At 44.2% G+C, this 27833-nt stretch overlaps 1 protein-coding gene across 1 annotated transcript in view; it reads left to right on the top strand.

Moving 5' to 3' along the window:
• The window catches only part of MYO10 (myosin X), a 200490-nt gene extending 175512 nt beyond the window's left edge, over window positions 1-24978 (top strand). The window contains exons 27-41 of the mRNA XM_017653599.3: window positions 2450-2693; window positions 6118-6213; window positions 9107-9200; window positions 9907-9962; window positions 11823-11965; window positions 12198-12392; window positions 13318-13475; window positions 15430-15553; window positions 16066-16363; window positions 17021-17228; window positions 17941-18077; window positions 18933-19053; window positions 19782-20234; window positions 21849-22040; window positions 23501-24978. Coding sequence (XP_017509088.2) covers window positions 2450-2693; window positions 6118-6213; window positions 9107-9200; window positions 9907-9962; window positions 11823-11965; window positions 12198-12392; window positions 13318-13475; window positions 15430-15553; window positions 16066-16363; window positions 17021-17228; window positions 17941-18077; window positions 18933-19053; window positions 19782-20234; window positions 21849-22040; window positions 23501-23602 — 2621 coding nt within the window. The 3' untranslated portion in view covers window positions 23603-24978. The remainder of the gene's footprint in view (window positions 1-2449; window positions 2694-6117; window positions 6214-9106; window positions 9201-9906; window positions 9963-11822; window positions 11966-12197; window positions 12393-13317; window positions 13476-15429; window positions 15554-16065; window positions 16364-17020; window positions 17229-17940; window positions 18078-18932; window positions 19054-19781; window positions 20235-21848; window positions 22041-23500) is intronic.
• Window positions 24979-27833: the final 2855 nt, after the last annotated feature.

The following is a 27833-nucleotide window of genomic DNA, read 5'->3' on the forward strand; positions in this document are numbered from 1 at the left end:
TTTTCATTCCCCACCTCCCCTCCCCCCGCCTCTCTCCCCTTCTCATACACACACTGCTGTTGCTGAAGTAGGTGTGGAACGGGCTGGGAGAGGGCTTAAGCTGTTTAGAGCACCTGCTATCTTTGCCACCCTAATGCTGAGAATTGTAATGGCATATTCTGATTGCCGTTAAACCTGGCATGTACTGTGTTGAACCTTAATACTTGGGGACCTTGAAGCATACTTATTCTGGGAGAATACTTAGGACCTTGTATTCATGCCTTCATGTTCTGGACTCTGACTTCTAATAGGGATCATGAGGCACCATAATCGTGTTTTTGGTAGGAGTTGTCTTTGAATCATTGGAAGAAGGGCCTGTCTGGTCTCTCACCTGGCCCTAGACCAGATGAAGGGAGTGTCCAAATTCTGGGGATAGAGCAGGGCAGGGACCTGTCATCCCCAGGTGATGTCCTGGACTCCACCACCCTTTCTTCCTCCCTTTTCTCCTTTATCTGTTTCCCCACCTTCATGTTTATCTTCTCTGACCCTTCCCCTCACTTTCTTTCCTCCTGCTGTCTGTCTGTGTTGCTTTCCCTTTCTTCTTCACCCCCAAAGAAAAAGCTTATTCTGTGTCCCTTTCCTTGTTCCTTCTCGTTTGTCTTTGCTTCTGTCCTGTATTGGCATGCTTCTCTTTCCCCATATTGCTTGTTTCCAGTGTTTTTTTTCTGTTGTTTTCTGTTTACATTTTCCATTTGATCTCTTTGGCTGGCTTCTGCTCCCCTTACACATTGGCCTGGCTTCTAACATTATGTGTCTACAAAGGTCTGCTGTCCTCAGCCCAGAATCCTCAGGGGTGTTCATAGAAACCCCAGGTTTAGCTTAGGGAAAGTCTTCCTGTTGCCTGAAGTCACTGGTTGGTGGAAATTTTTATAGGAGCATTGGAAGGAGAAAGATTGAGAGATTCTATAACCAAGTAATCAAGTGTTCGTTGCAACACTCAATGAAGGAAAAAATGTAACCCACAAATCACAACCTAATGATCCGATACCTATCTAATATAGTATTTTAAGATTTTCTCATGCTTTTCTCAGAATAAATAAAAGCTTTTTATCAATATATTCTCCCTTCTATCCAAGTTCCAGTCAATACTTAATTAGTAATTCCTAAGTTAGCTTTAAAATTATTTATATATGATACTGATTTATTACATAATTGTCTGATTAAAACAAAATCAGGAAAAAGTGAAGATAACATTTAAAGCATAAAAAGCTCAAGAAGATAAGCAACTGGATTTTTGCAGACTCACCTCTAATAGAACAAGTTACATGTAAACCTGTTTAAACTTGTTTAATCTTTGATACATCATCTTTTAATCTTTAATAACACCTGAAATGAAGTTGTGGCCAAAAGTTTCAGAGAGACCACTGAAAAAAAAGAATCTGGTAGTTGGATTTTCTTTAAGAGCGCATATGAGTTTTCACCAGCCTAGTAGTTGCTGAAGATGGTTGCAGTAAGGAAATTAATAGCATTGATCAAATTGTCTAAACAAGGAAGTATCTGGAAGGTACCCTGGAGGGGGTGGGGGAGAGCTGGGGTGAGTGCCATTAATAACATGGCTATTGTGATGAGTGTTGTAATCTGTGTATTGGAAACAACTGTCAATAACCTTTATCGTTTAAAGACAATAAGATAATAGAATAACTTTGTGCTAGTTTCCTCTCTGGGCTTGTTCTGAGAAACGCAGATTAGTCATGAATCAAAACGAACACTTTTCATTCTGGTAGTCCTTGGCAAGTTTGCTGTTTGTTAGGAAACAGCTCTGGAGCTTGGCATGAGCACAGACTTCTCAGCTAGGTGAGCAGGAAACACTTTGGATATAAGAAAGGGTGGCAGTCTGTGTCCTTCAGCGAGGCAAATGCACTTTGCATGCCCAATGCCAACCCATGTTGTCTTTGCTGCATTGTTCCATGTGAAGTTTAGATCTGACATGAAGAAATGAACCTGAGATCTGTTCTCAGTCTGTTTTTAATCTGTAAAAGAAAGCATTTTCTTTATTCCTTCTTTCAGTATCCAGGTGTATTTTTATTACTAGGTCAAAGAAAAATAGGGTCATTTTATAATAAACTATTGAAATAGATTCAGTGTTCTTCATTGGATTTCTTAAAACAGATTTTTGAATGATGGTGGTATGATGTCATTCTGGACTATCCTTGGGGAATCTATAGAGTGCCAAGATCAAGGATATAAGGAGGGATCAACATTCTGGTATAACCCAACCAAGCTAGTGTTGTATCTGTCCCCCACCCCTCCTTTCCCCCCGAACATAAGCCAGCAGTGCCATCTGTCATCGAGGGGTGTCTGAGGCCAGATCAGTTGGGACAAAGCTAAGGATAGACTGAACCTTAAGACCTTCTATGGACATTGTCATCCTGTTCCACTGACTTCTCTTAAACCCCTCTTGGGGGAACAGGTGGCTTGATGAACTCCTGGAAGCGCCGCTGGTGTGTCCTCAAAGATGAAACCTTCCTGTGGTTCCGCTCCAAGCAAGAGGCCCTCAAGCAAGGCTGGCTCCACAAAAAAGGTGGTGGCTCCTCCACGCTGTCCAGGAGAAACTGGAAGAGGCGCTGGTTTGTCCTCCGCCAGTCCAAGCTGATGTACTTTGAAAACGACAGCGAGGAGAAGCTCAAGGGCACCGTGGAAGTCCGCACAGCAAAGTATGTTGCTGAGGCCTGACTGCATGGTGCTCTGGGGCTGCTTGGCCATTTCTGTAGCTTCTTACAGAGCTGTCTGCTGCAAGGTCTTTGAAGCACTGAAACGGTAGTAGGTGTTGAGTGAGCCCTAACCATTTACCTCAGTGGATTGAATTACTAGGAAGCAGGGGGAAACCACCTGTAAACATCCCCTTTTTGTGGTAACACTCACAAAGCTGGCTCTTGTTTGTAAGATGGCAGTTGGACATACAAGTGGCCCATTGGAAATGTGAGTGGTTGTATATAGGAATCATATGGTATCACCACTGAACCTTTACTTGAGAATCTTTTTATTATCCTCTCATGGGTCAACATGTCGCTTCCAATTCTTCCACACTTCTAGCTGTTAGCAGATTGCTAGATTGGGAGCAGAATGTCCATCTGGAGATGTTTGAGAGTATTTTTTTTCAGTTTTGTTATTTAAGTTATAATTGACCTTAGTTTCAGTTGTACAACATAAACGTTTGATGTTCGTGTGTATTGCAAAGTGACCATAGTAAATCTAGGTGACACCTGTCCTCTTAGGTTTATTTTTTATTGTGATGAGAACTTTTAATTTCTTAACAACTTTGAAATGCATAATATGGTGGTATTAACTGTAGTCACCGTGTTGTACATCATATCCCCAGGACTGACTGATTTTATAACTGGATGTTTGTACCTTTTGGCCACTTTCACCTGTTTTTTTTGTACTTTTTGATCACCCTTCCTTCACCCGTGGAGGTGTCCTTTGAAATGAATCATTTGTTCTCTGCCTATGTGGATATAGTAGGCATCTTCATTCCCAGCAAAGAGAAGAACAGAACTGGTCCCCAAATCCAGCCCATCCCTTTTGTCTGCTACACTCTCAGAGAACCAAAGCATCAGACTACTATTTTTGTTGAAAACTCAAGTTTTCAGAAAATTGCTGGCATTAGGGGTAGCTAGATACAAAGCACAAAACTTGGCTTTGGGTTAACCTGTAGCTGCATGCCACTCAAAACTGAACAACCACAGTTGTAGAAAGTGGGTAAAATGAGCTTTTGAGAGATCAGATTCGCCTCTGAAGTCATGAGACCTAAAATTAATGACATTGCTTCTAACCAGCCAGCATCAGCAATTTTAGAAAAGTATTCTTTGAAACGTGGCAAGTTAAACAAGGCAAGTGTTGTATATATTTAATTTTATGGGCATTTAATGGAATGCAGACAGCAGAGGACTGGACTTTTTTCCAGGCTGCCCCTTCAGCGGTCATCAGAAGCCCATGCTCCATGAGAGTGAGTTTGTGGGAATTTGAATATGAGTCCTGCAAGAAGTTTTCACAGGATGGCAGAACCCTGTGCCTCCCACATCTTCCTTGAGCTCTGCAACCATGACATTCCTCTTTATTCACCCTCAGGAGAGGGCCACAAATGTCAGGATGCAGAGAATTGGGGGGGGGGCGCGGGGAGCCTGGTGCTAAATTTCCCCAGTGTAAATCGATGGGTGTTCCTTTTGCAGCTTGCTCTGTGCTGCTTATTAAAGCCCATTTCTCCAGGTGTTCAGTAAAAATTAGAGAGTTGAAGAAATGTGAGCTCTTTTCAACCATTTCTGTCCTATTCTGTAGAGAAAGGACAATGAGTTGTCACGGTCCCTTTCACCACATTAAGATTTATATTACCTAAGATTAAGATTTGTCATTTCATATTTTGAACTATTTTAGTTTACAAAAGTTCGGTCACTTGCAAGAGTAGGTGGAAGAATATAATGAAATGCATGTACTTAGGACCCGGCTTTCTTTGGCCACCCCCACCCTTGGTTTGACCATGACCCCACCAACCCTCGCTGGTCCCCCTACAGACCACATTCTCTAAGCAGTTCCTTGACATCATTTCACCTGTAACTATTTTCGGATATGCTTAAAAAGATTAAGACTCTTTAATACATAGTCATATTATTGTAACATTTTAAAAAATGACATTAACTCCTTGTCATCCAAACTCTAGTCATTTATTTAAATTTGCCCGGTTGCCTTGCAAGTGGCAGTGTGATGGTGTTCTTGGTATGGGTTTATTTCTTCAAATCAGAATTCAAATAAGGTTTATAGTTTTAATTCAGTTGACAGATCTCTCTTTTAATTTAAATGTTCCCCCTTCAGCCTTTCTCTCAGGCACTATTTATGAAGATGCTATCTCATGTATCCAGGGTTTTCAGACTGTTTCTTGTGGCCCTGACAATATCATCACTCCTGCATCTCCAGGGAACCTTTTTATAAGTGCCAGTCCCTGGGCCCCACTCTAGAAAGCCACCCACCTCCACTGTCCTGCCTCGTATTTTCTGAGCTGTCCCCAGGATTCTGATGGGCCCGTGGGGTTCAGAGCTGCAGTCTTAGAGCTAGATCTGAGCTCACCTCTCCTTTTACACACAAGGTGACTGAGCCTCCTGGGCAGCAGAGTGGCTGGTCCAGGGTGGACAGTTTGCCCCTGGGGGTTGCCGTCCTATTCCAGAGGCTCTGCCGCCAGACACCTGGCTGATCACTCCCCTGAGTCACTGCTCACCTTCCACCCAGAATGTGCCACAGACCACTCTAGGAATTTTTATCTTGATTTTTTTTAAATGCATGTTTTCTTTTGTCTTCGTGATTCTGGCTCTGAGGTTATATGATACTTACTTTTTTTCTAGCTACTTAGACTGCCTAGGTTTGTATATGTAAAATATTTCACTGTGAATAGTTGTGTACTTCAGTTATCAAAGCATAGCTGGCTTTTTCCCCAAGACCTTTCTTCATCAAAAATACTGCCATCTCTGGTCTGATCCCAACAGTCACTTGTGTTTCACCCTGATTTTGTACCTGATCCATCAATTTTAAACATCCAGTGGAATTTAGGGAGTGTTGGGGTGAGATCAAGATGGCGTTGAAGTCCAGAAACACCCAAATCCTGTTCTTCACCTCAAAGCCCTAGGGGGAAGTAATGTGCCCATGTCAGGTCAAGTATGTCAGGCGTCGGCCAAGGCCTTAAACCACAGTGGGAAGCTGTGCAAAACTAGGTAAGAGCTCCAGCCAGACTAGCCCCCTAGAGGGGCCTCCTCTGCAGAGCAGGGAGAGAAACCTGGGAAGGTGCAGGCCTTTTAGGGCCTGAGGCGGGCGGGCCTTGCGTGGGCCAGTGTGAGGAGAGAGAGGGCCCTGCCTGGAGAGGTCCAGGAGAGGGTTAGCCCTGGCCGACCAGCAGCCCCCTCTCAGGAGCAGAGAGGAGCCAGGCTCCCCCTAGAGGCCACAAGGATCATCGTCATTTCTAAAAACAAGGCGGAAGGGGAGGTATTTGCTTTTTCAGTTAGTTTCCAACTCAGTTCTTAGTTTGAGAAAATTGGTTTTCTCGCTTAGAAGAATCCTGTGTACCCTATTTGCATTTGTGCTTTCGTTCCCTTGCAGAGAGATCATCGATAACACCGGCAAAGAAAATGGGATTGATATCATTATGGCCGATAGGATCTTCCACCTCATCGCTGAGTCCCCGGAAGACGCCAGGTGAGGTGCTGTGCTGGTGGCTTCACCATGACTGCAGCCTCACTCCTGTGCAGGCCTGGGTCCTGGTCCTCTGCTGGCTCTGAGAAGATTAGAACTTATTTTCTGGTTGGGTTTTTCAGTCAGAGTGGTTGAGGAACTATGGGTCATCCAGGATTGATTTCTTCTCCCCTGGGGAGTATTCCACTGGGCAGATGTGTCCAAGTACAGCACATGGTTCAGTTTCCAGCTTCAGATGCCACTAAACAGACCCTTAGCTCAGGCACGTATTGTTACTAGCAGCATATGTAAACCATGCAACCACACAGAGCTAAAACCCCACCCTCTGGAAGCTTTTGTGCTTGGAAAGGGAACAGCTTGTGTTTGCCTGAGGAATGAAAAAGCAGGAGTATTAACCACTAGCTGTTGATGGCGCAGTGGCATTCGGAGCATGTTCAAGGGCGTGATGTTGAAAAATTCAGTAGGGCAGAAGAGATGTTAACACTTAGAGAATTACTGTATTTCCAGCAGTATTCAAAAACACTTCACATATACTAACTTGTTTAATTCTCAAAACTACCCTGCAGGGAAGCACAGAACTCAAGAATGGACTAATAGTTACCAAAGGGAAAGGGACTGGGGAGGATGGGTGGGAAGGGAGGGATAAGGGCAGGAAAAAAAGAAAGGGGGCGGGCATTACGATTAGCATGTATAGTGTAGAGGGGGCACGGGGAGGGCTGTGCAACACAGAAGACAAGTAGTGATTTTACAGCATCTTACTATGTTGATGGACAGTGACTGTGAACAGGGATGTGGGGGGGACTTGGTGCAGGGGGAGCCTAGTAAACATAATGTCCTTCATGTAATTGTAGATTAAAGATACCAAAATAAAAATTAAAAAAAAAAACTACCCTGCAGGGTAGGAGTATTAGTAAGTATCATTCATTACCTGCATTTTACAGAGTAGAAGAGTGAGGTCAGAGAAAGGGTAGTATAATTTGTAAAGCAGTGCAAGTTCCTTCTATGTGTGGAGGCATGAAGCTTCTTAGATTCCTTAAGGAGCTTAAATTTTTGACTACTCGCTGAGTGGTATCCCTCATTGGCTGCGGCAAGTTGTCTTAACTTCTCTAGACCTCGGGTTTCCATCTCAGTAGGTTACCATCTCTTCAGCACAGCATTAAGGAGAGTGGGTGTTGGCTGCTCGGTGTGACACGTCACAAGGTCACAGGGTGGATGAGGTAGTGGAGCAGCTGTCTTGTCCGTTCCTGCTGCTTTGTGAGTCTGTTGGTTATGTTGGGATGTCTCATGTGCTCTGAGCAGAGCCAGAGACTATCTTCAAGTTTATGGGGGTGACGTCCGTTCCGCCTATATTCTTCGTGTTTCAGCTCAGCGGTCATAAGCGTCTTCTAGTGAATTCTTAGAGCCTTTGGCTACACCTTGCCATTTGAATGTTTGAGTAATGGTAACAGCATTAAGGCACAGGAAAGAATTCTTCCCATGAAAACAAACTAAAGCCCTGTTTTGGTCTGTAAATTATGACGCAAACTGGAAAAACAAGCAAACGTGGAATTACAGCCCCATCATTCCATGAGGGACTCCAGGAGACCACGTGTGACTTTTTGTGGTCTAGGGAATGCCTGCAGCTTTTTAACTAAATTAGAGGCCCAGCATTTGGAGCTGTCCTGTCTGTTTTGTGCCATAATGAACCTGCTAAATTTAACACTTGGAATATTTTAGCCAACGACTTTTTGCCCTGAACATTTTTAAAAACTTATGTTCAGGTTCTGTGTTACACTTGATTCAAGAGAAGTTTCAGTTTAAGGGTGTCACCTGTACAGATTGAAAGCATAGCAAATTCTATTTGTGAAAGATCCCATGTGGCCTACATCTTGAACCATATGTTGTTTCCAGTGATGTTTTTGAGCTTCATAAAGCAGTACCTGAAGTCTTTTCTTTGGGTTAACAAGAATTGATGAAACAAATTCATAACATTTCCCTTCTCCTGGAGTCTACATATGTTGAATATTTTTAAGCTCTTGGTCACATTTTTCTCCTTTAGGAATCACAGGAAATAGATTTTGACTTCAGTGCTTTACTATAACGTGACTTACCTTTGTATGTAGGTATCGCTTTTTGACTTAAATGTCTCATTTCTCTCATACCCTGTAGTTGCCTGATAAATGCTGGGTGTTTTGTTTCTAGTTATGTCATGAATTTGTTCTGTTCAACTTTTCTGGGGTTGACGTGTTTTCCTTTATTATTTTATTGTGGTGAGGCTGCAAATGAGAAAACTCATTTGAAATGAAGGTAAAAAGAGTTCTCTGGTCAAAATAATTTTCCCTTTTCTACTTCAGGCTGTTGTTTTCTCTTCTCATCTCTCCTTAGTTTTATTCCCTTAGGCAGAAATCTCTCAGGTAGTTGGAAACTCCATCATGGGAATGATAGTGAAAGCAGACATCAGGTGGCCATTCTGAGCTGTTGCTCTTGCATTATTGGCCTTCTTACCTTGGAGTTTACTTTTAAAAAATGAAAGGCACTTGAATGTCCCCAAGGTTATAAATAATATCTGCAGTAAAGATCCTTGATGTAAGTGTTTGGGGTAGAACCAAGGACTGCATTTTTTGCTGCCAGTTTCTCTAGGAACTTGTTATCACCATCATTAAATGTCTGTAAAGGTCTGTGGGACCCAGAAGATGGAGTCATCCATTGATCTGAAATCACAACAGATGGTACTTAAAGGGACTTCGGTTGTTTCCTCTGACTTTGCCGATTGGTAGTAGGCAACCCACACTTACCCATGGGGAGTAGGCAGTGCAAAGCAGAGAAATGTGAGTTTCACAGGATGTGGGGAAGGGCATCACTGTTGTGCAGACCCAGAGGCCAGCGCTCCGTGACAGTCACTCTCTCCTTCCCACAGCCAGTGGTTCAGCGTGCTGAGTCAGGTCCATGCATCCACGGACCAGGAGATTCGGGAGATGCACGATGAGCAGGCAAACCCGCAGAACGCCGTGGTGCGTGGGCATTGGTGGGGTAGGGGGACATGTCCTGAGGGAGGCCAGGAGACTGGGAGGTTCTAGACAATTTTTTTAGGTAAAAGTCTAATAAAGAGAACAACAGGAATATTTTGGTTAAATAATCATGCAGAAAAAAATAAAGAAGATTCTACATGGTAATAGATTCCAGTTCTAGTACCTCAAACCATTAAAAGAACAAAAGGAAAATCTGAATTTTGTTTGAATTCATGGAAGCACATTATACTTTTCTTCAAAGGACTTAGTAAATTTTAAATCATATTCCTTGTCTTCACTCTGTCCCAGACACACAGAGCCATAAAAATCCCATATTAGACATGAAGTTTTCCTCACACATAAAACCTTCAAAGTTTACCAGAGTAAGTATAAAATTTAATGACAGATCATAATTAAATCAGAAAATATGAACTACTGAAAGAAGTTTATAAATGCTGTTCTGTGAAGATATTTTAAGAACAAGACAGATTGTTAAGGTTTTAAATGAGTGAACAGTAGGTTCTGTCCTGTCTAGAAGCTCTCTGTACTCACTAAGTGAACGGGGATCTTTCTGAGATGACTATTTTGTAGTTATCACAACAAGGAAGAGCCTTTTTTTTTTTTTTTGCCGTTTTAGAGAGTCATAACGTGGGGGCATCATGGATGATGTACACCTTGCTTGAATGATTCTCTCATTTCTCCCTTCCAGGGCACTTTGGATGTGGGACTGATTGATTCTGTGTGCGCCTCTGACAACCCCGATAGGTAAGCTCAGATGTGACTCTTAACAACAGTAATTAGTTCCCTGAATATACCTACATTTCTCTCTGCTTCTGGACCACTTTCCTCTTTACTGGGCCATGAAGTGATTCTAGGCAGCACATTTCCAGCTGGTTGACCCCAGCAATTCAAGGTTGTCCTCTGGTCCCCAGAAGTTTGATGTTATCCAGAAGTCATCTTCTCTCTGGACATCCTTGCAGTGCTAGGTGAGACAGTGAAAATGTAATTTAGACAGTCAATTAAAAAAAAAAAGTCAGGTACTGTCACACCCCTGCAAAAACAAAAACAAAGTCAGGAGCCCACATACAAGAGAAATATTCACTTGGTTAAGGGGACAAACTTGAACTTCATATAGAAAGCAAATGCCTGTTTAGGAAAACAGTATTCCAGCAAAGGGGTGGTTGCAGTTGCCCTTTCTAAACTTAATAATGAATTTGAAAAGGACTTTGATGGCAATTTACAAAGTATTTATTAAACTAAACCACAAACATTTATTTTCCTTGATATTGCTGCCTTTTCTGTGTCCTCCAAATAGCATGTTTTTGGGTTTTGAATGCATATCACCACCTTTGCAGATGGTCTTCAGGGGCCTTTGTGACCAGTGACCTTTGTCTTTGTCTTCTCTCTGTTTTTCTTTGCTGCTTGTGAATCCTGAGTAAGAATCAAAATCAGCTTCCATCTGCAGTAACAGCATTAGAAAGTGAATAAAAATGTATTCAAGTTGACAACAGAAATAGTCTACTGGGCTGATTTGGAGTTCTGGGGTCTCCATCATCCCACCATTGACAAAGGCTCTTCTGAACCGTAGGCCTTTGTTTCTAGTACACACCTGCACCAACTTACAACCTGGCCCAGGGACCTTTAGCGTATGTGTGTCGTGTCAGTAATCAAAGCTCAGGTTCTTGTACTGACAGTCAAGTTCCTACCTGATTTGCATATGTCCTCTGTTGAATCCCTTCACTACTGCAGTGGGCGTGGGACAATCACACTTAGAACTTTCTGTCCCCGCTCCACTTTTCAGTCTTCCTCAAGTGCCCACCTTTCTCCCTTCCCAACTACAGAAAAATGTTGTTTTTGTTTTTTTAAGGAACCACCTGCCTTTCCTTGTCTACTGCAATCCTGTTACTCTTTTCCTTGAACTTTTACAGCACTTAACTACAAGGGAACATTTGAAAATTTGCAAGAAATTGTTCAGTCAATAGCTTAAGCAGTCAGGTAGATGAGTTAGTATACGAGCAAAGGCTTATGAGAGACTCGGGCATTGCCAGACAACAAGAGATGAGGGAGAGAGTAAATTTCCATTATTAGGTTATTCCTGACTTGGAAATGCACATGGTTCGATTGCTTTGAAAACATCTGAAAAGACTCAGGTGGCTTTTTGTACCAGGCATAATTGAGTGTTTAAGATGTTCCACTCACACCTATTTACTGATCTTCTATTACTGGTGTCTGACATTTCATTACCAACCCACAGAAATATTATCCAAGGCAATACCCAGAGGTAGGAAGAAATTTACTTTGGAGAGGCATCAAAAAAAAATTTTCCCCATGGTCACCTTATTTAGCCTTCCCGGAACTGAGTTTCATCTGGAAAGTTTCGCATGAAGAAATCTTTTCCCTTCCAGGGCTTCATAATGTGTTGCTCCGAGTTTAAAGGTTAATGATGCATAAAATAAATTCTGCAGAAATGAGCAAGATTTGCCTTAACATAAAATACAAATAGCACTGCAGTTTTTATCCTTGTGACCCATTAGCCAGGAGAAGCGCATTCAGGCTCGGTTCAGACGTAGGTGATGTTGACAGTTGAGCTGAGAGTCTTTGCTTCCTCCTCACCCTGTCACTCAGACCCAATTCCTTTGTGATCATCACGGCCAACCGGGTGCTCCACTGCAACGCTGACACGCCAGAGGAGATGCATCACTGGATAACGCTGCTGCAGAGATCCAAGGGGGACACCAGAGTGGAGGGCCAGGAATTTATCGTGAGAGGTGACCCCCTCCCCAACCCCCACCCCATGCTTTTCTTTCTTGGGGATTTTGGTTTTCATTTACATGACATCTGCAGCATTTCCATTTTGAGCAGCTTTTCTGAGTGATTTTTGACTCTTAAAGTTGCTAAAAAATAATTTTTAGCAATTATGTAGAAGTACAACCCATTTTATAAGGAGTATGTTTGGAGTTTGCATAGTTTTCAGTTTACACCTGATCTCTGTCTTTCCAGGGTGGTTGCACAAAGAAGTGAAAAACAGTCCCAAGACATCTTCCCTGAAACTGAAGAAGCGGTGGTTTGTGCTGACCCACAACTCCTTGGATTACTACAAGAGCTCGGAGAAGAATGCAATGAAATTGGGCACCCTGGTCCTCAATAGCCTCTGCTCGGTGGTTCCTCCAGATGAGAAGATCTTCAAAGAGACAGGTGACTGGTGCAGTGTGCTCATGACTAGCTGGGCCCACCATCCTGCGAGTGCTGAGAGGTCTGGGTTTGCTCATACCAGAGGAACGAGATTCCTCCGGAGAGCCTGTACTTCTTCTCCCCCAGTGAAGTTCTTGTTGATTTATCTTGGGGGGCTGTCTGGGGTTAGCTATAGGTGCACTTGTATTTAAACCACAGTAAAGAGGTCTTGATTTATTGACCTGCAGAAAGATTCATCTAAGGAAAATAACGTAAGAGATGAAGTTATCCTCTAGGAGGCTATATGTTTGTACACTTGTGTTTTCATCTTTTTCACCATTGTGCTGTGAGAGCCATAGGCACCCTGCAAAGAGATGACTCCTGTCAGCGAGCTTGACCTAGTAGAATAAAAAGCACTCATGTAAGCTTAGTTTCCTTTGTCAGTTCTGTAAGAATGTTTCTAGATTGTTTTGATTTTTGTTGCTTGTTGTGGTTTTGTTGTTTAACATTTTTTAGTCTCGTTACTCCCTTTGAAATTACACATCTTTCTGAACACATCGGCTGCTTGCTTATTAGCAATTGTGTTTTCAAGGAAGAGTCTAAGGAAGAGAGGGAGAAGGAAAGTCAGAAATCTGAGGGAAGAGTTTCCCCTCTTGCTCCAGAGCCTTGAGAGGGGCTTTGGTTTATGCCTGTTTTTCTTTCAGAGCAGCTGTTGCAATTTATATATTTAATCCTGAGTTTGTTTTCTGAGTTCTTCCCCTCTCAGCTGTAAACGCCTCATGTCTTTTGGACACCTGGCTGTCTAGCACCTTGTAGGGATTCAGCAAGTATTTATTGAATTAAATAACTAATTAAAAGGACTCAGGTGGAGACAGCAGGCTCTAGTGGTGCCGAATTTCTGGGGGTCTGGTGCAGGAGGCTAACAATGATGTGTGTGCTGCTCCCGCAGGCTACTGGAACATCACCGTGTACGGACGCAAGCACTGCTACCGGCTCTACACCAAGCTGCTCAACGAGGCCACCCGGTGGTCCAGTGCCATTCAAAATGTGACCGACACCAAGGCCCCGATCGACACCCCTACCCAGCAGCTGATTCAAGACATCAAGGTAAGGTGGAGCCGAGCTCATCAGAGGGGTTCATAGTAGCTCACAGATTCTCACCCTCGGACATCCAGATGTCAGGTTTAGCCAAGCTCCCATTTTATTCTGTAATCAAAACTAAGTCTTGCTTAATTTTGTGTTTGCACAACCCTGCCTTTAGACACCTACATGTGAGAGTTCAGGTGAGATTGTACGCTAAAAATATTTTCTCTCTAGGGAGGTGTTAGATGTTGCCACAGAGGCTGACCCCATTGTCAACCTCTGTAATCAGAGGGATGGTGGTCCGCAGGTCGGGACAGAGGGCCCCCACCACAGCGCTGTGATCTGTGTTGGGGACAACCTGCTGTACCACAGGTTCCATGCTAGCCCTGGGTTGGGGACCTTCTCACAGCGACACAGTAGTTCTACTTTCACCATGCAGTTACTAGCTGACACAAGCGAATACACAAAGAGCCCAGACTGGTCTAGAAACCTGACATCTTTATCAGGTGCCTCCAAACTCAAAGAAGTTTCCACGTCTCTGGACCAACATTGCCCATGTTAAATTGCAGTTTCCTGTTCATTACGATGAGTTGCTCAGTAAATGTCTATTGAGGAAATAATTAAATGGCAGCCATGCACAAGGATTGCGGCACGCATTTTCCAGGATCGGAGACATGGGATATTCTGATATCCTGATGCCATTGCTCACATAGCTTGTCAGTCCCTGATGCAGAACCAGGTCATGGGGATTATTTTTGCTACTGTTCCTCCAAGTTCTTTATGCAAGTGGAATCCCAGTTCAAAGGAAAGAGCTGGCACAGGCATTTCCTGATGTACACCTCAAAGGAAATTAGATAATCAGAGGCAAACTGCCTTTGCAGAAGTTGGAGAGGGTCTATTATGTCAGTAGTTGATAACTTCCCACCAAATTCTGCCTCTTGATTCCAAATGATAATGTGTTCTGAGTATTTGGAGCTAAACTCCACCAGGTCACCTATTATCTAAGACTACAAAGCTTTCCATGGAACTCAGGACGCTGGCTACTAATACTTCCATTTCTAGCCTTAGAAATTTTTTTTTCTGGAGCTTTCTTTTAAGAAAGATGTGAAAACATCTATCAGTCAAATGTTCTATTCCAAACTCTTATCAATTCTTGTGTTCTCTTAATTAATTTGAAATCAGACATTAAAAAGAGTAACAGAATCTTCAAAATATGGAGCAATACTCTTTAATAAACTAGACAGGTTGTCCTAATGAAGTCCATGCAAACGTTTTTAAGTAAATTTTTTTTCTGGCTTTCAATTGAGTGTGGCTGAAAACATTTTATAGTGGAAGTGAAATTACCGTGATAGAATGATTCTTGCTTCTCCTGCAGCTTTTCTGTTTACTTAAAGTTCTAAAAGTAACTGGCTTTTTCTGGTCCCAAATTTACATTTTAGGAGCATAAATACGTGATGAGTTTCTTTGAGAAGATCTCTTAAATTTCACGAGCAAAAGAGTAGGCAAGCATATGAAAGAGAATCTCACTAATCACATTATTATAGTTTTCAAGTATAAAGAGAATAAAAAAGCCAATTAACAAGCAAAATATACTTTCTAAATGAATGACAGTTAAAGATACACGGTGTGGCCAAAAGATTGTTGGCTGAATCATTAGCAAGAGAACTTTAATTTTTTTAAGTGCCTCTAATCTCCAGGGGGAAATTTTTTAAATAACATGGGAAAATATTTGCACATGAAATGAAGAGAATGAGCTGTGTAAGAAAAATATGAGTCATCCTCAAAGGCAGATTGTAGGGGTCTTCGTGCTTGAAGTTGTCGATGCTAGGTCCCCACCACCGTCCCTGGGCTAATGGATGTGTTAGACCTTAAAAAAATAGTCACATGTAGGAAAACACAGATGACTGTGTTTCTTCACATTATTTTTTTACAGTAAGCTTGCTTGCTTCCCTGCTTTAATGGCTCCTTTGTTTTCAAGGAGAACTGCCTGAACTCAGATGTGGTGGAGCAGATTTACAAGCGGAACCCCATCCTTCGCCACACACACCACCCTCTGCATTCCCCGCTCCTGCCCCTGCCCTACGGAGATATCAATCTCAACTGTAAGTTCTCGATCCACGCCCCCTGCCGCTCCCCCGGGCCCTTCGCACCCTGCGATTCTGCCTTCCCTGCTAACTCTTTAGGGCCATCATATTGGCAGTTATTGGTGGCAGAGATGCAAGGATTGTTGTAGTAGAAAACATATTTAAAGGGCGTCAGAAAACGCCAGGTCCAGCACTCCCCAGGAACTCAGAGTAGACTTCATTTACTAGAAAGCCGGAGCCTGAACAGTCTTATCTTCCAAATAGGGAACCTCAGCAGCAGCAGACGAGCTGAAATCATGGGCTGGCCTTTAAGCATTTCGTACAGGGAAGGAATTCAGTTACGTAACAGAGCAGTGTAACCTGCCCAACTCTCTGACAGCTTTGTGCAGTTGATTAAAATATTCAAGGAACATGGGGGGCATGGTGTCATGAAGTAGCCATCTGTCCCCCTTCCTTCCTCTTGTCTGTTGCCCAGATTCCACCTTCTCCAAACCCCTGTGTGACTTCTGTGTGTGTTCTGCCTCTCCTAGTGCTCAAAGACAAAGGCTACACAACCCTTCAGGACGAAGCCATCAAGATATTCAATTCTCTTCAGCAGCTGGAATCCATGTCAGACCCTATTCCCATCATCCAGGGCATCCTCCAGACAGGACATGACCTCCGGCCTCTGCGAGACGAGCTGTACTGCCAGCTCATCAAGCAGACGAACAAAGTGCCCCATCCGGGCAGCATGGGCAACCTGTGCAGCTGGCAGATCCTGACCTGCCTGAGCTGTGCCTTCCTGCCCAGCCGGGGGATCCTCAAGTACCTCAAGTTCCACCTGAAGAGGTATGAGCTGCCCGGGCCAGAGCTGTTCTTGCAGGTGATGCAGAGGAGCGGTGTTCAGTTAGGACTGAAACGGAAGGCACCTGGTGTGGGCCGTGGACCGCCAGGTCAGACGCAGGCCACTTGAGCTAGCTTCCAGGGTGCAGGCATCCTGTTTCTAAGCCACACAAGCTGCCTTAGGGGCCAGGGCACTTTACAGGTAGTGTCCCACTGTGTAGGACATTGGATGAATTTGATTACCACTACCCTATGTAAGTAGGAAAAAAAAAACTTAGTTATTTCTTCTGGATTAAACAGGTAGAAACAATCTAACTCAGATTCTGATTAACTATGGCACAAGAATTCTCATACAACAGTGTAAGGCATGACTGGAGTATACTAGGGGCTGCAGAGGTGAGCTGGCAGTAAAGGTTGCTCCCAGTCAAATGATGGCTCTTTGCAGGGATTTTGGTTTAAACTTTGGGTTTTTGGGGGTTTTATTTTAGTATTTAAACTAAACCTGCACAGGGTGAGCAAGGCCCTTGCCGGGAAGTAGCTGGTGTTTGCCCCCTTCACAGCTGGGGCCCCACTCACTGTGTTGGTCAGCAGTGACTTGAAGCAACCCAGCTCTCCGGCTGGTGTCCTCAGTCTAGCAATTAACAGTTAGTGTTTGTCTTCTAGGATACGGGAACAGTTTCCAGGAACTGAGATGGAAAAATATGCCCTCTTCATTTATGAATCTCTTAAGAAAACCAAATGCAGAGAGTTTGTGCCTTCCCGAGATGAAATAGAAGCTCTGATTCATAGGCAGGAATTGACGTCCACGGTATATTGCCACGGCGGAGGCTCCTGCAAGATCACCATCAACTCCCACACCACAGCCGGGGAGGTGAGGGAGAGGACTAGCCTGCCCTGTGCATACTCAGGACAGCTGTGCATTTAGACTGGCTATCATGCATGGGTGTGGTTTGTTGAGTATAGCTGCCTGTAAACAAGGAAACACTGCCTGCAACCAGAAGAGATAAATGTGCATTAAAGATGAGTAGAGACAACAAAGGACACACGTGCCGAAGTATCTGAGACATAATCTCGCTAAACTGAGAGGCAACTGGGTAGAGATTGTCTCCTCTAGTTGCGATCACAGGCCTGACTCGGGTATGCTCACTCGAACGGGGGTTGATGGGATCACTTCTGCAATAAGGTGTATGTTTCCCACACAGGTGGCTGGAATGGTGGGTCAGGTGAACACATTTTCTTTTTTTTCCTTTTATAAAACCAGCTGACCAAAAGGAATAACGCAATAAAACCCAGAAAGTTTCTGGTGGAGAAATGTCTGTAGAAGCCATTATTTCTTGGAGTTCATGAATTGATAAAAGATAGGGCTGTGGTTTTTGTGCCCTTTTCCTCTTGGCACAGGCTTGCAAAAAATTTGCCCAGCATCGCCCCTCTCAGTGGGCATACAAAACTGAGAACAAAGGGACGCAACACCTTTTAAATAGGAGGTGGCTTGGACCCTCACTTTTGCTGGCAGCTCCCTCTGGTTCAGACGGAGGAGCATTCTAGAGCTTCCAGAGCTGAAGACCTCGTGGTGTGTCTTCCAGGTGGTGGAGAAGCTGATCCGAGGCCTCGCCATGGAGGACAGCAGAAACATGTTTGCCTTGTTTGAGTACAACGGACACGTCGATAAAGCCATTGAGAGCCGAACCATCGTAGCTGATGTGTTAGCAAAGTTTGAAAAGTAAGTTCCTTCTCCCTGAAGTGCCAGCAGATTAAAGGCATCAAGAGCAAAAAGTTTGATGATTTGAAATTCCATTCTATTTTTTGGGCTGATTTTACCTGTGTTGAAACATGTTTCATTTTTCATCTCTGCTGCCATTGTGCCATCAGCTCCCATACCTCCCTGGCTGTGATCTTGCAGCAGAGATGAAAGCCACCGGCTGGGGATTCAGTTTGTCATTGTTCCTTTGTCCCATTCTTTCTGAGGTCCCTGTTGTACCCAGTATCTTGCAATATTCTGATTCTAGGGTTTTGTTAGTCATTAGCTTTGAAACTGGGCAAGTGAACACAAGCAAATGTGTAAATTCTTCAAATGGCATCTTCTCTTTCTTGAACCTACAATATTTGATCTAGGACTCTCCTATCCCCTGCTTGGTTTAAACGCAGCCTTCATAATTTCATGTCAATTTCTATAAATATTACTACTGTAGTTTTGAGGATTGGTAAAGAGAATGAAGAAGTAGGCTTTGTTTCTCTTCTTTCTAGGGATTTGAAATAATGACTAATTCATACTAATTAGACTGAGCCCTCAGAAAATAACCTGTTACACAGTTTAATTGAAGGCTGCATGTTTGTTGTCTTGAAATGAGACCAAGATAAAAGCTGTTTTTCACCTCTGGTTACGTACAGTTAGTGAGGAACCCCGACAAGCCTCCCTCAGTCCTGTTTCTCTCCCTCCATCCCCATCTCTACCTGCTATTATGTGAGGATGGACGGATGTATGCATCCTGAAAGTAAGTCATGGAGAATCATCTCCTTGTTTTAAGTCCCATTTCCCATTTTACTTTCTAAAGTCCGTCTCAACTTCTGCCTGTAGGCTGGCTGCCACTTCAGAGGTAGGTGACCTGCCCTGGAAATTCTACTTCAAACTTTACTGCTTCCTGGACACAGACAACGTACCGAAAGACAGTGTGGAATTTGCGTTTATGTTTGAACAGGTAAAAGGAACTTTTAGAAACCAATTCCTTTACCAGCAAGCAGGGGTGAAACCATTAATACCCTTTGTAAGTTCATTGCCAGTCCTTAGAAATTATGCATGGTGGTAGATTGCCCAGCACAGACACGGTTGGCTGCTCTTACCCACATTTGTAGAATGAAACTACTATGCATTTTATTTGAACTCATGCATCAAGGATTGTTCTGAATGGGGAGAGAGACAATAAGGAGTAAAATGCACAGTTGAGTCTTGAACAACATGGATCTGAACTGTGTGGGTCTACTTTTACATGGATTTTTTTTCAATAAATATATTGGATTTTTTTTTTTGAGATTTGCAATAGATGGAAAAAAACAATTTTTCTGAGCTTTAAGAACACAGTATATAATACATTTAACATCCAAAATATGTGTTAATCGACTCTGTTCTGGGCAAGGCTTCAGATTGGTAGTAGGCTTTTAGGAGTTAGGTTTCTGTGGAATCAAGTTATACATGACTCTTGACTGCATGGAGCAGAGCATTGGTGCTTTTAGCCCCGGCGTTGCTCAAGGATCACTTTTATGTGTTAGACGGTTTCCATGCTTGGAAGATATTCACAGCAGTGAAGGGAGTTGAGTACAGTGTTTTAGGGGAAGTGAGTAGAGAAATCCTGACGGGGTCAGAGATCTGTGGGTGGACCTCACGTGGTCCAGCATCTGGCTGGTGATGCTGATGACCACCTCCTCACAGGCCCATGAAGCCGTCATCCACGGCCACTACCCGGCTCCAGAAGAAAACCTCCAGGTGCTGGCAGCCCTGCGGCTCCAGTACCTGCAGGGCGATTACACACTGCACGCCGCCATCCCGCCTCTGGGGGAGGTTTACTCCCTGCAGAGACTCCAGGCCCGCATCAGCCAATCGACTAAAAGCTTCACCCCCTGTGAGCGGCTGGAGAGGAGGCGGACAAGCTTCCTGGAGGGGACGCTGAGGCGGAGCTTCCGGACAGGGTCCGTGGTTCGGCAGAAGGTGGAAGAAGAGCAGATGTTGGACATGTGGGTCAAGGAAGAAGTCTCCTCTGCTCGAGCCAGTATCATCGACAAGTGGAAGAAATTTCACGGGATGAGCCAGGAACAGGCCATGGCCAAGTACATGGCCTTGATCAAGGAGTGGCCGGGCTATGGGTCGACACTCTTCGATGTGGAGGTGAGAATGGGAACGGGCTGTGCCCATCCTGGGCAGGCAGGCTGCTGCTGCACAGATCAGCTTGTGCTGAGAACGTAAATCAGGGTGGCCACAGCCAGGCCCAGAAGGAGGGTGGCCAGGATGGAACACTTAGCTCTCTCCCAGCCTTTGTTAGAGTTCCCCAGGTCTTAACATTAACACACCCTCCCACCCACCAAAATCATTTTCCCTCTTCTACAGTAAATGCTTTCACAGTATTAGAAGGGAGTGAAAAATTTAAGATGTCATCTGTTCTTAACTTCTGTGGAAGTTCTAGATTGAATAAGTAAGTGCTGGTAAAAATCTACATTTAAAAATTTGTTTAGATTTATGTACACAAAATTAGAAACTTTGGTTATATTTGGATTTTACATTTTTGTTCTTTCCCTTAACTGTTTGCAGGAAATAATTTCTATTTCACAATTGAAGTTTAGCTATTAGCATCAACCCAGTACTGATCCATACCTTTTTTTTTTTTTAAAGTAGACCATTTTTTGAAAGTAAATATTACTAATGGTATAGATCAAGGGTTGGCAAACTGGTCTGAGGGCCAAATCTCACCTGCCTCCTTGTTTGTAAAAGTTTTATTGAAACACAGCCATGCTCATTCCTTCATGTTTTTTTTTCTGGCTGCCTTCACACTAAAATGACAGAGTCGAGTAGCTGTGACAGGGACCACAGGGCCCACAAAACCTAAAATATTTACTCGTTGTCCCTCAACAGGTAAGTTTGTCAGCCCCTGGTCTAAACGAGCATCCATTTTTCTTAGGATCACAATTATTCAGCATGTTACCTGATGACTTTTAAATGAGGCTCTGTAAAAGTCTAAATATTGATTATGCATTGCAAGCTCCCTTCATGGATTTTGAGTTGGATGCTATATTTGGTTGACTCAGTTAGGTTTGTTTTTAAGTATAAATCAGCTGCTTTATACAATAATGTATACTCCCTCCTGTTTATACTGGTTCAGATCAGCCCCATGTTACCTCCTCTTAAAGGCTCTTGTTTTACTCCACTGATCCACACAGGGAATTCTGTCATCAAGGCATTGAGATCCCCTCTTACCACTGTGTACATGGCTGGTCGTCACCCTGCTTATCCAGAGCCATGGTTTTTACGAGGAACCAAAACTGCTCGGCGGGGATTGATTTGGAGAATCTCCTCTGTGATCCTAGATTTTGTATTTGAAAAATAATCCAGACAAGGAATGGAGGCAGAATGAGAGAGAGAAACAGACTGACCTGGGCTGCTTGATTTGCTAGGAGATCATCACCAACTTCCTCGTCGACAGCCACTTCTGCATAGCTAATCAGACGACGAGTAGGGTGATGTTGAGAGGCAGAGAGAGTCAAAGCAAGATGTTAGCATTGGCTGATCAGGCTTTCCCAAATACACAGCATCAGTCACCCAGTAATAGATCAATCAAGACACCAAAGAGAGAGCATTTCTCATACAGCAGTTACCCTAGGCTTAAAGACACATGGAATGTGTTCAGTATTCTGCAGAGGGCTTGACTTGGAGCCTGCCTTGTGGTTTCTATGTGCTGTGTCATTAAATGCTGTGTGATCTGCCTCTTACCCTGACTCTTGCCCACAGTGCAAGGAAGGCGGCTTTCCCCAGGACCTCTGGTTGGGTGTCAGCGCAGACGCCGTCTCTGTCTACAAGCGTGGGGAGGGAAGACCATTAGAAGTCTTCCAGTATGAACACATCCTCTCTTTCGGGGCACCCTTGGCAAACACGTACAAGATCGTGGTTGATGAGAGGGAGCTGCTCTTTGAAACCAGTGAGGTAAGAGGCAAGCCAAGGGAATACTTTCATTTGTGACCTTGACAGACTAGAAAACGATGCCACATTTCCTGGTGCCTTGACCAAGTAATTGTATTTGACTATTGTGCTTAAAAATATATGAAAATAAGATATAGGTCCCTCCCCAACTGCAGGTTTCTCACAGACCAAAATCTGATAATCCCAAATTTCTTCTCTACAACCTTTGCAACAGAGAAACTTGGTTCTGTTATATCAGGGAGTCTTACCTCTGGAGGAAAGGAAGAGAAAGGGAAATCATAGACATGTCTGAGAAATAATATATATATACTTTGGCAGTAAAGCCTTTTTGTGAATTAGTAGATGATTCCAACAGGGAATTACAGCTGTGAAACTCAGCTCTGGCCCCTGTCCAAGGAACAGGAGGGAGCAAGGGTTGTGACCATTCGAGGCATCGCTAATTCTGGCTCCCAAAAATCACAAAATAGGCCTCTAAACATGTATGCCATCTGTTCCAAAGCTTAAAATGTCATAAGGATGATGGTGATATAAGAAGCCTATTGAGTCTCCATGTAGGGAGCTGCTAGCCAGCAAAGGTGGGAAGTGAAGATGAATTGCACACTGGCCCTTTGAAGGCTGATGTAAAGTAACAGAGGCAAGGTGAAGAGGGTGTTGGAGACGCTGGGAGGCAACAGTCAGACCAAGGATGTGGTGCTGGAGGTAGATTAGCTGGTGGGGGAGAGCAGTGATTTGGTAACAGGTGGGGGCATCAGGCTGCCAGGCTGGGTCTACTGCAGTAGGCAGTGGGGGAAGTGCTCTGGGATCTTTTTTGTACCTGACACAATGACAGTGATTTTATAAATAGTGTTGGGGATGGGGTGTGCAGTGGAAGAGGAGGGAGATTAGGGAAATGGATGCCAGTTGGGGTTCCTTAACAAGGTTCTGGGCCGGCCATGAGAAAGGAAAGGGGGGAGGCGCAGCGACCGCAACACCCGAAGGGACTCACACCAGATGGCAGGGGACAGGGAGCAGAACTCAGCACCTGCCACTGGCTCCCAGGCCCCTCTGGCCTCAGTTCTATTCTTAGAGGAGTTGACTAGGAGATGACCCAGCCTGTTAAAGCTGTGATTGTGGGCTCTGTTACCATTATTTTAGGTGAGACTAGTAATCCCCTCCCTAATGATACCAACAAGTTAGAGTGTCCTTGAGTGGCTGTGTTTTTTTAATGTACAAAGCCCAGCAGTTTTCCATCAAGACTGTCGTTTTTACATGAGAGAACCACCAGGTGGTGCGTGCACACCATCTTTGGAAAAGCCGCGATAGGTAAAAGCAGCTGCATTTCTGGCTTCGTTTAAAATGAGCCTCTGGCTTTTTGCTCGGAGGACAGGCCCTTGCTCGCCTGTGCTGGGCCAAGGACATTTGGTTATTAGGTCTGGGCCTGTTGACCTGATGGAGACCAGTGACCATGTGCTTCCCCTGGGCAGGTGGTGGACGTGGCCAAGCTCATGAAAGCCTACATCAGCATGATTGTGAAGAAGCGCTACAGCACGTCCCGCTCTGTGAGCAGCCAGGGCAGCTCGAGGTGAAGGCAGGCGGGAGTGGACGCATCTTCGGTATCTGAACTCGCCACCCCTGGCCTCCACTGCTCCCTCATGCAGGGCCCAAAGCAGAGCTGCCCGCGCTCTCCAGAAGCCCCTCAATGGGGGGAGGTGTCTCTGAGGGCCCTTTTGCCCTGTCAGTGTCAGTGATCATGTATTAGGCTGTCAACCTAACAGTCTGCTCAGTTCCCAAAGCTTTACTACTCTTAGATGACACATGCCTTAAGAGAGGAAAAAAACCTACGCTGCCATCAAAGCAGCCAGAAGTGCCTTAACCCGCGGAACCAACACTAACCAACTTAACTGTGCTACTGAAGGGAAATGCTTGCCCACCCCCTCCCTCCCTCCCTTGCCTTTTGGGGGAGACTTTCACAGCTTGGAAGAGGGGGGGTGTTTGTCCACCAGTTATGCACTAACCTCCCAGCCTGATTTTCTGACTTGAGGGAAGGTAAGGGAGTGGGGAGGGGGACAGGGAACGCAAGGGGACGGTGTATTTTGGTTGGAGTGCTGCTGGCAGCCTTCCTCGTGGACATGTTTTAACTTTTTGTCTTCGTTTCATCTTTTAATGTGCTTGCCTGTGCATGCATGTGGTCATAAACTCATCACTTTAGTCATTGTTCCATGAGCATTAAAAGCAAAGGGAGAGAGGATGTGCAATGGTGTAAACAGTCTGTCTGTATATTTTAATAGTTCAGAGTTATAGTCTTCAGTCATTACTTTATCAGGTGGTTTTATTAACAAACCGGAATCCTGCATTTTCCTGTCTTTGCTATCTTACAGAAACTACATCTTGACTGTTTTGTTGTACATGTAGCAAAGTCTGCATTCTGTGTCTGCTGTATTATAAACGGATATGCAGCCTACAAATAACTGTATTTATAAACCACTCTTAAACAGCTGGCTCTGATGCTGTTTTTAGACTATATGAAGTCATTTTGGAGTCCTTAGTTTATAAAGGATTTAAGAAATGTTTCTCTGAAGGTTAGCCTCTATCACTCTGGGTAGGTTACCACATAACCATGTTGAATATGGGGAGAGAGGCTGCATTTCCAGAAGGTGTAACAAGTGAGCAAACCTCTTAAGGGACCCTGACATGACATGCTGAGGCTTCAATAAGTTACATATTTTATCCCAAGTCTGTAATGGCGGTCTGAACAAGACATCTGTAAATAAATTAGTGTTTATGACCAGAAGAAAAATAATCTGGTCTTGGACTTTTATTTTTATATGGAAAAGTTGTAATGACTTAGGCCATCTAAGTCTACCCACAAAGAAGAAAGAAGTTTGCCTTATCCCATATGGACAGCCATGTGAAATCACTGTCGGCTCAGAGAAAGTCTGGCAATAAAAGATACTAGCTAACATACTGTGTGTTTTCTTGATTGGGGCAGCTCTAAATACTGTATGGGGGGGTTACTTAGTTTTGGTTCTTTTGGTTTTAATGCTTATGGCTTTGGAGTGTCTGAGCTGTGTGTTCAACACAGAGTGTGACTCCAAGTTAGATGGTAAAAGGAAGGATACAGTGAAATCACAGAAATCTAAGGACTTAAAATGTGTGCTTATGTCAAACACTCTCCTATTGCCTGTCTCCAAAGTATGCCTGATCAGAAAAGCATCCTAGAATCCACTTTCAGCCCTGCTCACTGGAGCAAAGGATGTAGGTGGCCATTTGGGACACAGGTGACCAGCTTGGGGCAGGGGGTCTCACCTAGAGAAGCCACCCAGCCGATGTGGGACAGGAGCAGCACCAGGTACCCAGGTTTCCCTTTCTTACCCCTTTCTTTATTCCCACCTCTGCCTGTGTCCAGGAGTGGCCAGCCGCCACTACCCAGAGACTGGGAGGTAACCTGAAGCCGGGTGCTGCTGAGCTCCTGTGGCCTTAGCGATGAAAAGAAAGATGAGCTAAGACCCGGATGTTGTGCCATCCTTTGTGTTCAGGCCCAGAGAGAAGTTGGCAGAAGAGCTTTTTCAAACACTGCTTACCACTCAGGATGCCCTCTGTGACTTGAGCCCCAGAAAGCTGCCCCTGATCCTCAGTTACATGAGGAAGCAGGCAAAGAAAGGCAGAGTGACTCATCTAAGCCAGAGCATAGGCCTCCTTACGTGCCGAGAGCTTCTATACCCTTCACCTGATTTCCCCAATGGTAACCTCTTGCATAATCAATAGAGCAATATAAAAATGTCACCTACAGTTAGGATTTTAATGCCATGTGTTTTGTAAAGAATATAGTGCCCAGTTTCGAGGTTCCGGCTTTTAAGCATTTATTTTCTGATATTTTGAATGATACTCCTTCCCTCTCTGCTTTTCTTCATCACAGACTGGCTCAGTTTCCCTTCCCATTTCTACTTGACCATTCAGCAATTTGACTAGCGCCTCTCCAGGGCAGAAACTCCCCTCCACAAACCCTGAGAAAATCTGTATCACACCTGCCTCAATTGTTGTAGGGCCTCAATGTAGCCATCAGTGGCAAGCAAGCCCCAGCTTTGAAGAAATTTATTGTGGAGTTAAGATGCTCATGAAAATGCCAGATGGCCACAGGGTGACACAGCAAGAGTCAGATGAGTTTCAGGAAGCAGTGTTCAGGTGCCCAAAGCAGGTAGGTTAGTGTGACTGGGCTGGCGGGGGGAGGACTCAGGGTGCAGGGGTGGCAGACCTTGAGCTGGTCTTGCTGTAAAGGCAGAGGGGAAGAAATTCCCGGCAGAGGGCCCTGGGAGTAGCAGAGCGCAGGTGTGGAGATGGAGTGGAGCAGGTGTCAGGGCAAAGGTCAGATGCCATGTTGCAGCTCCCTTGCCCCAGCTGCAGCTGGTCTCTTCATTGATCATGCTTCCTTTCCATCTATTTAGTCCCCTTTCTTCTCTGCATATATACTATTCACAGACTAGATACCCAGAGGCATCTTTATAAACCATAAATCCAAGTAACATCCCTCTCCTATTAAAAGCCCTCCTATAACTTTGTGTCTCACCAAAATAAAAATACTATAGTGCTGGTCCTTTGCCCCCACCCACCCACCTCCGACCTTGTCTCATGCCACTCTCTCTCCCTCAGCATGTGCCCCAGTCATGCTTCCATTTGGTCCCCGTGATGTCAGTCCCCCAACGCTGATGTTTTCCTGGTGAAAGCTGGTGTCTTGTACTTCAGAGCTGTAATTCCCAAGACACCTGGGAGCTCTGGCGGTGATGTCACACCGGCTGTTTATCAATGGACTCTTCAGGGCAAAGTAGTCCTGCTCTGTAGTGTTGGCTGATTTTTGTGGTGTTAGTATTCTCACTATGGTTAATTCCAAGCTCTGAGGTGGCATCGCTGAATGCAGGATTGGAAAGGGATGCAAGGCCAACTCCTGCAAGCTGGTAGGGGCCTGGGCCTACACACCATGGAAAGGACATACCAGTAAATAATTGTTTAGTAAGAGTCTGCATTTTACTCATAAGAAGCCCTTGTAGTGAAGAGAAGATGCTAATAAGCTTTAAACACTTTGTGTGGAGGGGAAATTATGTGGAAAAATTAAAGATTTTCAAAGTATATAATCTGTTCCTATCTTTAAATTTTCCCAGGGACCTTTATTTCCCCTTTCAAATAGTAATAGGATTACAGTTGATGAACAGTTTGAGGCCCAAACAGGGTCTACTACCCCGGAGGCACCCGGTCATTTGCTTAGTGGGAACCAGTTGCCAGATTGAGTTCTTACCATTCCCTCATGACACCTGAAAAGAAAATGAGTAATTCCTACAGCTCTGATCTCTTGGAGGAATTGTTTTTCCATAAGTTCATTTAGTGACTTGACATTGGGGAAATGTAATAGGCCTCTTGATTAGAAGGTAACCCCAAGGATTGACACCAACCACATGATTGGCTTTAATTTACTAAGTACTAAATTCTTGCTATTAGAATAAAAAAATCACTATCAGGTTTACAAAAGGAACAAACTTTCTTAAGTTGCTTAGAGTCTACTTGAGGGTAAAAAGATAAATGAGTATATGGTCCATCTGCGTCAAGTCCAAAAACACTGCAAGAAGAGTTTTCAAAGGAAATAATTGAGCCAAAAAAAATGCAGATTTGTGATGTGTAGCGTGAGCAACGAACTAATGAAGGCAACCTAGGAGGCAAAAATGAGCAGAAATGGATTTCTAAATAATTCCTCCCTACACTCTTTCCATTGTGTTTTTCCATTGACTATCTGTGATGGGATCAATGGCATTAGTAGTTAGCCATTTGCTC

The sequence above is a fragment of the Manis javanica genome, chromosome 1, assembly GCF_040802235.1.
Source record: "Manis javanica isolate MJ-LG chromosome 1, MJ_LKY, whole genome shotgun sequence".
Lineage (NCBI taxonomy): Eukaryota > Metazoa > Chordata > Mammalia > Pholidota > Manidae > Manis > Manis javanica.